At 41.4% G+C, this 13454-nt stretch overlaps 5 protein-coding genes across 5 annotated transcripts; 3 read left to right on the plus strand and 2 right to left on the minus strand.

The window, feature by feature from the left end:
• Nucleotides 1-754: 754 nt before the first annotated feature.
• Nucleotides 755-1915, minus strand: F5B22DRAFT_651210 (putative phosphatidylserine decarboxylase; the record flags this gene model as incomplete). Its single annotated transcript, XM_047979426.1, has 1 exon — nucleotides 755-1915. One exon carries the CDS (start codon nucleotides 1913-1915, stop codon nucleotides 755-757), a length of 1161 nt encoding a protein of 386 aa, XP_047826160.1.
• Nucleotides 1916-7292: 5377 nt separating this feature from the next.
• F5B22DRAFT_639554 (uncharacterized protein) lies at nucleotides 7293-8881 on the minus strand (the record flags this gene model as incomplete). Its single annotated transcript, XM_047977733.1, has 5 exons — nucleotides 7293-7573; nucleotides 7667-7714; nucleotides 7808-7910; nucleotides 7956-8381; nucleotides 8432-8881. The coding sequence occupies 5 exons, from the start codon at nucleotides 8879-8881 to the stop codon at nucleotides 7293-7295; spliced, it is 1308 nt and encodes a 435-aa protein (XP_047826161.1).
• Nucleotides 8882-9822: 941 nt separating this feature from the next.
• On the plus strand, nucleotides 9823-11081 carry F5B22DRAFT_625956 (uncharacterized protein). The gene has a single exon (XM_047976205.1). It carries the CDS (start codon nucleotides 9934-9936, stop codon nucleotides 10330-10332), a length of 399 nt encoding a protein of 132 aa, XP_047826162.1. The 5' UTR covers nucleotides 9823-9933; the 3' UTR covers nucleotides 10333-11081.
• A 472-nt stretch (nucleotides 11082-11553) lies between these two features.
• Nucleotides 11554-12212, plus strand: F5B22DRAFT_625957 (uncharacterized protein). Its single transcript, XM_047976206.1, has one exon. It carries the CDS (start codon nucleotides 11745-11747, stop codon nucleotides 12150-12152), a length of 408 nt encoding a protein of 135 aa, XP_047826163.1. The 5' UTR covers nucleotides 11554-11744; the 3' UTR covers nucleotides 12153-12212.
• A 476-nt stretch (nucleotides 12213-12688) lies between these two features.
• On the plus strand, nucleotides 12689-13171 carry F5B22DRAFT_651212 (uncharacterized protein; the record flags this gene model as incomplete). Its single annotated transcript, XM_047979427.1, has 1 exon — nucleotides 12689-13171. The coding sequence occupies one exon, from the start codon at nucleotides 12689-12691 to the stop codon at nucleotides 13169-13171; it is 483 nt and encodes a 160-aa protein (XP_047826164.1).
• Between the last annotated feature and the right edge of the window lie 283 nt (nucleotides 13172-13454).

Below are 13454 nucleotides of genomic sequence, written 5' to 3' on the forward strand. Positions count from 1 at the left end.
GAATATGTCCAACCTAGGGCAATCAGTCGATTGTCTAGATGCATCTGCCAAACTTATTCCGGTGCAATTCTCTCACTTCGGGGTCCCCCCCCTTTGCCAACCGCTTGTGACGGTTGCGTCCAATCTACAGAGGCGCGCGTGGCGAAGCCTACACCTAACTGACTGAGCGAACCTTGGAAGTTAGTGGAATGTGCAATAGGGTTGAACTATCTGCTGAGTCCCCTTGAAGTGACTTTCCATAATATATGATTGACGGAAAGGGGCTCGTGGCCGAAACCTTAATGAATCCGCTAAACGCAACCGTACAGTCTACGAATGGTCCGCAGGTTGACGTCAAAAAGATTTCGACAGGCAAATATACCCCTAGTGGAATCTACTTTGCGAGAGCTACAAACAGAGTAAACAATCTTGTTAGGGGCTCCCTAAAATATACTGTTAATACTTATGCGTAGTGATAGAGGCGTTGTTTTTCCTCCATCATATATGTAAGATTCACTTGAGAATTGGAGCACTATGAAAATAATAGAGCAGCGTTAGCGTAGACTGGTATTCAAAGCTGCGATACAAAATGATTGGACAGCACTGGATGACTTTCTCAAAGACATGAGACAGATATCGACCCGTGCTCGGAATATAAACGCAAGGACAAAGACAGAACAACACACGTAAATGGCTGACAAGCCCCGTTAGTTTCCCGAATTGTGTGCCCACAGATCTTCCACCTTCCGCCTTCCCTGTTCTCCGATATTCAATTCTAGGTAGCTGGATTGGCTGTTCCAATCGCCTCACCCATCTTGTAATGGCGATCCTCCTCGGCTGTGATTTCGACCCCGCTGCCATTCTCGAAGATGACAACGATATCAGATCCACCAAATTGGAAATAAGCAAGTTCCTCCCCTTTGAACAAGGTTTTACCCACCTCCGCTGTCGGTACCACAGACGAGACCTGGGCCATGCCGATAGGTAGAACCGCCACGAGCCCTATTGCCGTCTCCAAGACAAAGAGTGCACGCATCTGGCAGAACTCGTATCCCGCAGCATCGGGGGCCTCTATTTTATCTGGATTATGAGGCTTGCGAAGTTCCGGCTGAATCTTTCTTATCGGGTTCAACGATCCGCCTTTGGCCTCGACTTCGAGATAAACCTGGCCCTTGATGACCTTCGCTTCCAACACCTTGCCTCCAACCGGAGCGTGCAGGCGATGATAGTCGCCTGGTCCAAGGAAGGAATGTATGAAGATGCCACCCCGGAAGCTGTCTGCGTATGCGGTATCCGCTAGAAGTTCACTGATGGGCCACTCCAGTGTTTTGATCACGACCATCGCATCCGGGTTCACTGGATACTGGCTTGAGAAGACAGCATCGGCAGGAGAGACGATGGTGCCCGAGTCCGCCATATTTGCGATGGGACGATAGCCCGGCTTTGTATTGCGAGCGAAAAAATGGTTGAAGGTCTTCCAACCTCCATGGGGTTCAATATACTCCTCAAAATGGAATTTATCCGCGATCCTAAAGGTCTCCAGCGATTCCTTTGTGAATGATGCAGGAGTGTCTAAGAACTTGCCTAACTCCCGTGCGTAGCTGACCAGCCAGTCTGACAGCCATGACAGGGACTTGTTCGCTGTCGTAGGGCTGATCGCTGTCTGGTATTGGTACACGGACGGCTGACTGAAGATAAAATAGAACAAGCAAAGTTTCCCGTAGATTTGTCGGCCATCAGGAGTCTCGACTGGCACCCATCTCAAGAAATCGTCCATGAAGTCGTAAAAGTCGTCCAATGTCTGAATTCCCTCCATGTCGTCGGGTGCCTTTTGCACCGCAGTTTTGACCGCGGATTCAAAATCCTGAAGCCATTCCTGGTTCTCGGCAATTGTATTGACGAGCACCTGGACGATAGGCTCACGATCTCTAGGCATCATGCAAGTGACAGAATGCGGAAGCAAAGGAGAGTAGAATGCTGATGCAGCTCGAAGGAATGGATGATTTGCGGGTTTGAATATTGTATACCTTCTTGATGAAGTCTCAGGGGCAGTAGCCGTTGGATGAATTGAAGACGCAGAGCTAGGCCTGACGAGTTATGAATAGAATGGACTATCTGGGAGGTATTATACAAAAAACACATAGTGACAGGAACACGCTCTAGGTAGCTAGGCTTTTGGAAGATGGGCACTCCACGTCGGCGACACGAAGGGCGATATCGGGAACATCACGCAGTCGAGGAGAAGTGGCATCGAGGGGGCGAGACAAGAAGGGAAGACTCAAGTCCTGAAGTGACACGAAGTTCCATGCAGACCAGTTCGTGACATTGAGCAGTGAAAGCAAATATTTGCAATACCTAGGTGGTTTTCATTTGTTTTCATTTTCGTCGACACTCGATCTCGGGATACGTAGGGTAGTATCTAGAGATGCGGGTTCATCGCCACGACATATGTAGGAAGATGGGCCGGTCCGCTGGGCACAGTGCATCAGATAGCGGGTTCACGGTCCCGACTCGAAGCGCCACGCGGAGCCGGGGAGCATCCGAATCCCGCGTCATCATTCTCATTCGTTAGCTCACATTCCCCCGAGTGTCGCAACTGGCGTTTAAAAAAGGGAAAAAGGGGAAAAAAGGAGAGAGAGAGAGAAATGGAGGAAGAGATAGAAAACAAGAGGGAAAGTGGCTTTTGCCACATGTCTGCAGTGATTCTTAACAAGCACCTACTGGTTTATGCCCCATGCCGACAGACGCCAAAATAGTGTTCAAGTGTCGAACAACGGACCGGCATTGATATGACGTTTGGGCGCCAAGTATCGGCCGCACTGCTCTCCTTGTTCTGTCAATTTTAATTTTTTTTTTGCCTTATCAAAGAGCGTACTGCCCTTCGACCCTCTCCTCACATACAATCAAAGGCTAGGCGGCCCGGACACAATACAATTGAATTGGGATTCAATTATTTCTGGGATGTCCTCGACCGTGTACTCTAGTCCACACCTTGCTGTGCAAATTAACTCAGTCTATGTCTATTACCTATTAGTCTACGTTCCTATTCAAGAGAATTATTGGTCTTGGTGAAACAACCGTGCACCTTGTTGTCCCAAGACTGTGGGTTCCAAACTGGTGACTCCGGGTGTAACACAACACAACATGACAGATTAGATGCTGACGTCTAACCGCAAGTCAGCCACGAACTGAGATCGCCAACCCCGCCTTGACTCATTGGATGAGACGCGTTGGATTCGTATGCAACGATAATAGTTTGGAATATCTGTCATACATTGTCTCCTCATTGAGGCACTATTGCTTTTGTTGTTGGTTTAGATCTAAGGAGTGCCTCTCACTGTAACGCTGTTCAGCACACAACATCTGCCTCGTCGGAGACTGGAAATGTGCTCAATCGAGGTAATTCATTCTTCCCTTCCTATGACGTGTTACAGTTTCTGGCTTGGCATTAAGTAACTAGGTTACACACTAGGAAGCTTGAGCCAAGTTCTATAGGTTTATAGAAATATGATATGTTCAAAAGGCATGATCACTTGATAGTTCTCTCATTTACTCTATTCATCCGCACAACTTGGACGTCCCCTCAAGTCGTATCACCCTACTCTCTTATAACCTCACGCCATGCTTACGTCAGTCTATTTGTATAGTCCACGCCATACTTATAGTAGGCCACATGTCACAAGGCCAAGAGAGTGGCAGAGACAAAGAGAACAAGTGTGTATAGTTAGTACGTAGGTAGCATAGGAAGACTTGAGACCTTCGCGCAACAACATATGTCGTATCACACCCCTACCTATGACTAGGTCGTGACACCACACAGCAGTGTATTGATCCGAATGTTCGGACGGACCAATGACGGAGAGTCGAGAGTATAGAGTGTGGCCAAGTGATCTGATGGCATCGAGCCGGCGAAATTAATGCAACTATTAAATCAGAATGGCAGTTACTGAGATGACACAGACTGGATGGGCTGGTCAAGAGCGGTGGCAATATGTAGTGTTTTGAGAAGTACTATATGCATCCCCCGGGAATTGGCTACGACTGTTTGAAATGGTGTGAGTGGAATAGAATGGTGTTAGAGACTAGGGTAGCAAGATCACCAGTACCGGTGTAAAGCTAGTTACTGCATCTAGCCTCTATCTATCTGTTTCTTGCATCCCGTTTACAAAGTTCAGCACCAGCGTTTTGAGACCTCAACGTACGCAATCCATCACGTCGCCACACAAGGCTATACGGGCGTGACTAAATAAACGGTTGATGATTAAGATTAATACAAGAAGATAATGCGAGAATTTCATCTTAGAACCTTAAGGAAGGGGGTGTTAAGCAAAAACCCTGCCTCACGACCACCCCCCCTGCCTACTAATTACCCAACTTCTAAAGCGATTTTTTTAACGAATACGTTATTCGCGATGCTTTTTTTAATATTTTTAATTAAATCTATTATTTTTAACCTTAATAACCTCTTTTATATTAATATCTTTACATTTTAAAATATATTAATTAATAACTTTATTAATATATATTAAATAATTATATAATTTATATTTTATTTTTTATATATATATTATATAAATAAAGTTATTATTAAGATTTATTTTAATTAATTTTTATTTAACCTTAATATTTTTTTAAAGTTTAACTTTTAATACTTTAATCTTTATTTATAAAAATATAATAATTTTAACCTTTTTATTAAAAGCTTTATTAACCTTTATAAAAAATAGCTTTTATAATAAATTATTAAATAAAAAAAAGGTTTAAGTTAATTTTTATATATTAATTTATAATTATTAACTTTTAAAAAATATTTTAATTATAATTTTTAAAGCTATTTTCAATAAATTAAATATAATAAATTATTTTTTAATTATAAATATTAATATTATTACTTTTATAATATTTTTTTTTAAATATTATATATTTTAAAAATAATAATATTTATTAATTTTTTAAATATATTTTAATTATTTTTTATATTTTTTTTAATATATTTAACTTTATTATATTTTTATATAACGTATCTTCCACTTAACCTGGCCACCCAATTAACCTGGCCACCCCCCTAGCCTATACAAAAAACGTCGGTGTACTAATCACGTAATAATTGAATAACTCTACGATTACTAATTGTATAAAATAATAAAATATACCATTAGATTCGTAATAAAAAGAGCTATTTAACGGTACCCTTTACTAACTTTTACAACTTATATTCGCGGAATTATCAAGCTATACACTAAAGTAAGCATTAAATTAATCCTTACTTAACGCCCCTTTAACGTATTGCTTAATATCTCGCTTAATAAATTTTGTAAAAAATAGTAAAAAATACCTCTAGATTCCCCTTAAACTAACAGATTCAACGGTACTAATTATTAAACCGTACGAATAGTACTCGTAAAGTTATTAAAGATTAAAATAATGGGGTTTTATATAAGTTATTGGGGTGGCCAGGTCAATTAGGTAGCTAAGTTAAGTAAAAAATGCATTATAGCTTTATATATTATTAATATTTTTTTTTAAAAGCTTTATATTTAAATAATTTATAAATATTTTTTATAATTTATTTTTTAACTTTTTTTTTAATAAATTAAAAACTTTAATATTTAATAATTATAATATATAATTATAATAAAATTTATAAAATAAAAATTAAATTTTATTTAAAAAATAAATTTAAAAAAATTTATTATTAATATATAATTTATAATTATTATATATTAATATATATTATATATTATTATAATACCTTTAAATATAAAATATAAAAAGATTTTATAATTATTTTAATATTATAAAATTATTAATTTATTTATTAAATAAATATTTAAAGTATTAATTTTTAAATAAGCTTTAATTTTAATTTAAAAATTATTAATTTTATATTTATATAATTTTTTAAATTATTAATAATAATAAAATATTATTAATAATATTAATAACTTTAAAAATAATAATTTATTTATCTTTTTTAATAACTTTTTTAAAAGTTTAATATAAAATAAAATTAATAATTATTTAATAATTATTATTAATACTTTAATTTATATTTATTTTATTAATATTATAAAAATAATTAAAAAAAATATTTATAATTTTTAAAACTTTAAAATAATTAAAAAAAAAGTTAATATTAATTATTATTATATTATTAATATATATATAATTAATAAATTATAATTTAATTAATTTAACTTTATTATTTTAAATTAAAAAATATATATATTACTTTTTTTTAAAGCTTTTATTATTATTTAAAATAATTAATATATATTTAATTATAAGTTTAAATTTAAAAAGTAAAAATATAAAGCTTAATTTAACCTATTTTATTATTTAATTTATTAATTAATATTTATAATAAATTAATAAAGCTTAAAAGTTAATATAGGTTTATTTTTTAATAAAAATACTTTAAAGTTAATAATATAAATATAATTTATTAATATTTTAAATATATATTATTATTTAAATTAAAATTTTAAATTAAATTATATAAATAATAATTATAATATAATAATTTTTAAAATTAAAAAATATAATAATAAAGAAAAGTTAATTTTAAATAAAATAAGGGTAAAAAGTTATTGTAAGACTTAAACGTAGTTACGTTATTAAATAGTGTTTAATTAGGTAGTTAGGAGTTAAAGCACGTTTTAGGGTGCTTAGGGCCCTGGTCGTGACGGGGGGTGGTCGTGAGGCAGGGTTTTTGCTTATCTTCCATTTCCCCCGCCTTCCGGTCTGCCGCCTAGATAATTATATGCCACCTTGTCAATCAATTGTAACGGGACGTGGAATGGAGATGTTTGTGTATCTGCGCAATCTAGCATCTATTCAAAAAGTACATACGGCTTGTTCACGCATGTAAACTCCTTAATCTAGTTTTGGCTTCCTTCTTTCCTTCCTTCCTTCTCTGTCTGTTCTATTGTGCACCTTACGGAGTACTGCGAGTTGCTTTGTCCTATCTACCAACTCGAGTAGGAGATGTCAGATTAAAACAAGGATGACCACTCATCCGGAGAATATAGTGGTATTGTTGATGATGCAACTATCGCAGTGGGTGGCAAAGGAAAGGATATTGCCACGGTAATCTCTTCGGGCTAAACACCCGAAAAAGGAGACGGGATAACAAGGAGAAGAAGGATAAGGAAGAGAGGGAGGAGAGAGAGAAGGATCGATAATAGCAGAGATCCTTTACCGAATATGCTCAACCTGTTCGTGGCGAATAACGGAGACGACGACTGCGCAAATCTTCTACGCTCACTTTATCAGTACCGAACCCCCAATATTCTGCTATAGCCTACAGTCATTTACTCATTGAACAATGCTCGAAGCTCTTCATCATAGGCCTTCTTGTCCGCGAGCTTTTCCCGTATAATTTCCTCCGACTCTCTACTCCAAAACCTCGACAAGACTCCCTCAGCTTCTGGTGAAAGGGACTTCGGCGGTAATAAATGAGGTTCAAGAAGGAAATACATGGCATTTACAAACGATAGACAATACCAGAACCACACCCGTTTCGAACCCCACATGTCATGCATGATTTCGGAAAGACTGATGTTAGGACTTGCTTTCGCCCGCATCTTCGTCACTTATTCCTCTTCCTTAAATATATGCATGAATTCTTGTCGTGCGAGGTTAAGCTGGTCGAGTTTCTCGCCTTTGATATCGTCAGCAGCATAACCGGTCAGCCAGTATGGTACTGCCAGCTTTTCGGCGGGTAGGGCACATACTCACTCCAAATCTATCAAGCCCGTAACATTCCAGTCTTTATCAACCAGGATGTTGCTCGCATGAAGGTCAGTGTGCTAAAGTAGGAATAAACCATTGCGGAGTCCTCGTTTAATGCAATTGTGTGAAACCACTCGAAGTAGTGTCTTAACCGCCATCTGGGTCCGGCAGTCACTCTCATCGTTCACGGCATTTGGCTAGCTTAGGAATCGGTAATCGTGAAAGGTGATCATGTCCGATACGAATGCATCCGTACAGTTAATCGTATTATTTCGCGGCATTGTCCTAATAGCGCCGTCGTTCTCCAAAATCGCCATCGAACAAGTGAGTGGTCGGTTAGTCAACGTAATGGTACCACTGTCATTCAATTGGAAGGATCCGATATGCGCCTGGGGAAGCCGTGCGAGAGAAATCATGATCCGAGATATGCCTCTAAACAGTCTCTGCCTCCGTGCTTTATCTTCCCTATGCATATCAAATGTATCTGAAAGTATCTCACCTGTTTCGGGGCCTAGGTATTCCCATAGTATGTACAGCGGAGAACTTTGTTGACTCGGCGGGTTCAAGGCATAATGAGAAAGCAACGGAGGCCGAAGAGACCTGTGAACGAAACGCCAAAACAGCCGCATCACACGAGGGAAGAATGCAAGGTGTTTTGTGTGAGTAAACTAACTACTTAGTAAGAAAGAGCGTATAAAGACTGAAAGGGGTGACTCACATGAAGGCCATCCATCATGCCAAAGCCAAATAGATGAGGTGAGCGGATCTCCGAGCAATTCTCTTCTATCCATACATGTGCACCCACCTTGCTACCTAACTTCTCATCTATGCTGCCCGGGTACCGGGTTTCAGCAAGCTTGTGTGGCATAGGACAGCGAAATATGACCTTCCTGGCCAAGTTGCCCAACATTACTTCGACGAATACACAAACATTGAAACTACCTCGAATCCAATGGTACGACGGCAACACGCAACACATGTCTCTCCTATTCAGCGCTAGGTGATGTTTGACAAGAGCTTCGATCGAGTCTCTTTGTGCCCAAAGCTCTTGATAGAACCTGTCAGTGGCAGGCCCGTAGGAAACCCAGTTGATGATATTTTTCTCTTCCTCGATGGTTGACTCGATTATAATAGGCCCACGACCAACAAGGTCCAAGTTCAGTAGCATAATGGCGGGTAATTCTGACTAGAGCAGCCAAGCAATGTTAATAGGCCGACAATTAAGATATTTTAGACTACAAAGCGACAGCGAGGTGAGGATTCTGTAGACAGAATGACTATCTTGAAATCGAGTAGGACAACCGACTAGGTACTGTGTCCCCTGACGGGGTCCAGCATCCCCACCACCTACGCCCACGGTCTAGGCACTGATATCACTAGCCAGGGCAGCCGAGATCAGTAAGACAGGTATGCGTGCTACTACTATCTAGATGGTTGACCTAGCCAAGTAGTGTAGCTCTATCCGGGGTTTTCTTCTTTCCAGTAAGCACGCACACTCCCCTCTTTAAAAAGGAGCTGTAGAAAAGAGCGCCTTTCTATACTGCTGCTTAAATTAGGTGTGGGCGATATTTCTGCACCCGTCTATGTGCTGGCATGCATGAGTTGGCTGTCTGTATTTTCTGCAGAGCCACATAAAGGCTGCTGCACACACGGTAATCTCACGGCATGCAGAAACCACACCTCCTACCAGGCACTCGACGGGTGACGGGATATATTACTCACGGGACGGGAGAAGTCTCTATATTTCTCATACATCTCCCAATGAGAGATGACGGCAATTCGGTGGGTGAAAGACACGGCTTGGAATTGCAGATAAAAGGCCAAGGGTAGCCCATGGAAGCCTCTAGTTGCGCTACAGTTGTTGAAGTTCAATTAGCCGACCTGCTGCCCAAAACCACAAGCCACCATAATACACACCCAGTCAGTCTTGTTTGATTCTGACCTACGATGCAGCCATGTGCCAGCAGCGGAAACACCTTTATACCTGCGGTCACCCCGTTGATACCACCACTTGGGAGCCTGAGAATGTAGAGGATTGTCCCGATGCTAGGGATGCCAACGAGCAAGACTTTCTCGGCATCCTGAAGCGTTGCTCTGACATAGGTTTATCGACTGCCACATTCACGACTCGGGGTCATTGCTGTTCTCATTACTGCCAGATGAAGGTATATAAAGAGCTTGGCTGGGAATGCCACGAATGTGGATATATCACGAAGAAAGATGACGCATATGCGGTTAAAAAGGGACTTCGAGCCACTAATGATTGAACTAGCCTCACGGCCGCCGGCAGCCATCTCGAAAAACTATCTCTATGACTTTCTTTATCCGCAATGGTTTGTTCTCGACGCAGCCGCAGCTCGGGATAACATAACTCTGCAACCACAATGCGAGAAGGCAATCTGGCGGCACGATATCGACTTTCCCGGTGGGTATATCATTCCTCGCCGACGCGAATATCTGCTCAAGCCCTTAGCATCGGTTGATTCGTACTCGTCACGTCAAGTACGGTTGCTATCGTCGACATCTCAGGGCAGGCTTGATCCATACCTTCGAGGTCCAGGCAAAGTCTCTGTAGGCGATATTACGTGTCATTTTAAGGCATGGGAGCCTAGGCGTTGAAAGCAAGGAGCAACATACCATGAGCTACAAGCGTATCAGAATATTGCAAACGCTATCCCCGAGAGAACGCTGCTACATGATGTTCGCGTCTCCCGTTTACACGGCGTGGTCGTCGACCACGATAACGACCTCCCTCAACACTTTCCCCCTGCCGAGCATAGCCCTGCCCCTGGCAAACGGTTGGTAAGGATCCTCCTTCCTTATATTGAGAACAAGAGCACGTTACATCTTACAGCACCAAGGTCTGATATTACTAAGAATTATCGACTTCGTTGGGCGGACGAGCTCGAGATTCTTATCCGAATGTTACATAGTGCTGGACTGGTACGGGGCGATGCTAAACCCCACAATGTCTTAGTTGATACGATGGACAATCAATCTCTGGCTCCTTGACTTTGGTGGCAGTTTCACTCAAGGCTGGGTTGATTAGGGGAAGCGGGATACTGCCGAGGGAGATTTGCAAGGGTTGGAAAGAATCAAGAACTGGCTCACACTGGAAATGCGCACGACCTGCAATGTAATTATATCGTAAACGATTCACCGAGGCAAACACCGCTTCGCTTCCTGGACACTATGCTCATCATGCGGCAGCAGGCGACGGGGTAGCGGTGCCCTGGCATGAACAAACGTACATGATCCGCCACCGGTCCATTACGCTTTAGATACTACAAGCCTTTAGCAACAAAAAGAGAAATAGTCATTTCTCTCTCGTATGCAGCCTATAATATATTCCTCTGCCTCATTGTCGCTCTCAAAGTCTAATCCGATCCCGTTCTGGTCAACTTCTACCGCCTTCACCTCGCCCTTGCCCTTCTTGTCACCCAACATCGCCTGATTTGTTGCTATTACATCTTTGATATTCACAAAGGCCCTATTTGGGTCAGGTAGGACTTTTTCACGCTTGGCTGGCTTTGCTCTATCCAGTACAGCAGTAAATACATCGACCTTCTCCTTTATAGCAACTTTTTGTCTAGACAACTTGAGCTATCCCAAATGATGGACGGCGAGAAGAGTAGAGACGGCGCGATTCAAGGGGAATGGATTACCTAGGTAGAGCACAAGCCAAAGGGACGTTGTTAAGTATGCTGCGATGTGTTAGGCCGTGGCAGTGCAAGCCATCGGGTCCCGGACACACTACCTAGTTCGTCACACATCCAAGAACACAACTAGAAGACCCCGAGCCATGGAAAAAGAATACACCAACGCGGCCCTCGGCGTCTCAGGCGCCATTTTACGACGCTGTATCCAATCCTGTCTCGAAAGCTTTACGTCTTGACAGTTCGATCAATAACTCTTCAGAACCCGCCAAGAATTTTCTCACGCTCTTGGACCTACAGCGCGTCAGGCTCACTGTCTAGGTGCAAAAATAGGATGTCGAATCCAACAGCAATCGTAACGACCCCCAGTTCTACATGCGCGAACAAGTCGTGATGAGCTACTTCAAAGCTATCCATGCCATTTTCAGCGCCTTTGGTAGCATGGAAACGCCGATGCTCAAGTTGAACGAGATGCGCGCTTTCGTTTCGATGGATATGTCATCCCAAGTCATCCATTTTGGACCTTCTCCTATCCCACCCGATGGGGAGACCCCAAATTCACCAACCGCATCCCTAATGCACAGTATACAATGGGCACTACAAGAAGATAAATTGAAAGAAGGTCTTGCTTGCCTTACAACATTACTCGGTGATCTTTACGCTATTCTCCCTACACCTTGCGATAAGCCCGCGGAGATATTGGTCTTAAGCGATTCACTTACTACCGAGGACCGTTGCGAATTGGATAGGATTAGCTGCATTACGAGTTATTATCTGACCTAAGTAGTTTTAGCTAGAACAAAGTGGCTTGCTTATTGTCCACAGGAAACATATAATTATCGGAACTAGTAGACTATATAAGCGCCATCTAATATCAATCAACAACAAACGTGAAGCGAGATTTATAGCTCACTACAAGGGCCAGCTCGTTCTTGTCGAGACAAGGTACTACATGGTGCTATTCGAGGGGGGCCCAGAACTAAGTACAGATATACAGATATGAGATGTTTTCGAAGCACGCTTAGATAATATTGTGGCCCGTCTCCAAGTTCCAGGTAAGCCAGTGGCCTTCAGAACGCTTCCATGCTATGGTGGTGCCTTTGAGCACAATATGCCCGCGGCTCTGGATTCGGTTTACTCGTATACATACAGCACTATGTACCGCGTCGATTACTTGCGCTTCACCTCGCTCCAGAAGGTTCTTGATTAGCGGGAAAAGAGTAACGTTAATTACCCTATTTTCACTTGGAAAGCTGTTTGTTATAGCTCGAATGCTCGCCCGCGCACTCATATACCTTCATTTTGCCGACTGGTTGCATATGGCTGTCCGAAGAAAGAATGTGGTTTTCTTTATTGATCGAAAGGACGACATCCAGTTTAATTTGCCTTATTTGATAGATTTTGATTATCGTAGGCTCTGGAATACCTACGACGAGCGGGAATTCTCCGCTGACGAACAAAGGTTGTACCGCCATCCAAACGCCAGGAAGGTCCCCTCTGTAGACACGCAGGAGGCATTAGGCAACCCGGGATGCTACGTGAAGGCGTATGATATATATTCTATGGGCGTAGTGCTGTTAGAGATTGGGCTCTTCGCAACAACAGCTAAGATTGTTCGGAAAGATAGTGAATCTAACAGGCTAGGGTCGGAAGAAATCCGCAAAATTTTGATAGAGCATGCCATCCCAAACTTGCGCTTTACTATAAGCGACGTATACGCGAATGCCGTCTTGGCTTGCCTCGATGGCTCGCTAGACAAGTTTTCTAATCAATCGCTACATCAGGCTTTCTATCAAAAGTAGTACGCCAACTAGATTTTTGCACAGCTTAACAGAAATAATGCCCAAATATGTATATTTCCAGTAATCACAGACTTGTATTGTCTACAACATACGACGGCGAGAGTGGTCGAAACACGTGATCGATAGTAGAGAAGTTTCCTGGCGGGATAATATCTCAGCCAATAAGGCGAATGGTCAGAGTCACTGCTACAAGTGAAGTAAATAACGATCAGAATAAAGAGACCAAAGTTTTCCAAATATTTCCGGAAGAGAACAAAGATATAGTCTCTGTTGTTAGGCGGCA

The sequence above is a fragment of the Xylaria bambusicola genome, assembly GCF_022495145.1.
Source record: "Xylaria bambusicola strain CBS 139988 unplaced genomic scaffold F5B22scaffold_65, whole genome shotgun sequence".
NCBI classification, from domain to species: domain Eukaryota; kingdom Fungi; phylum Ascomycota; class Sordariomycetes; order Xylariales; family Xylariaceae; genus Xylaria; species Xylaria bambusicola.

Bases quoted from the DNA above. Each gene is read 5' to 3' on its own strand.
- F5B22DRAFT_625957 (XM_047976206.1), top strand. From the start codon at position 11,745: ATGCGCGAACAAGTCGTGATGAGCTACTTCAAAGCTATCCATGCCATT.
- F5B22DRAFT_625956 (XM_047976205.1), top strand. From the start codon at position 9,934: ATGACGCATATGCGGTTAAAAAGGGACTTCGAGCCACTAATGATTGAA.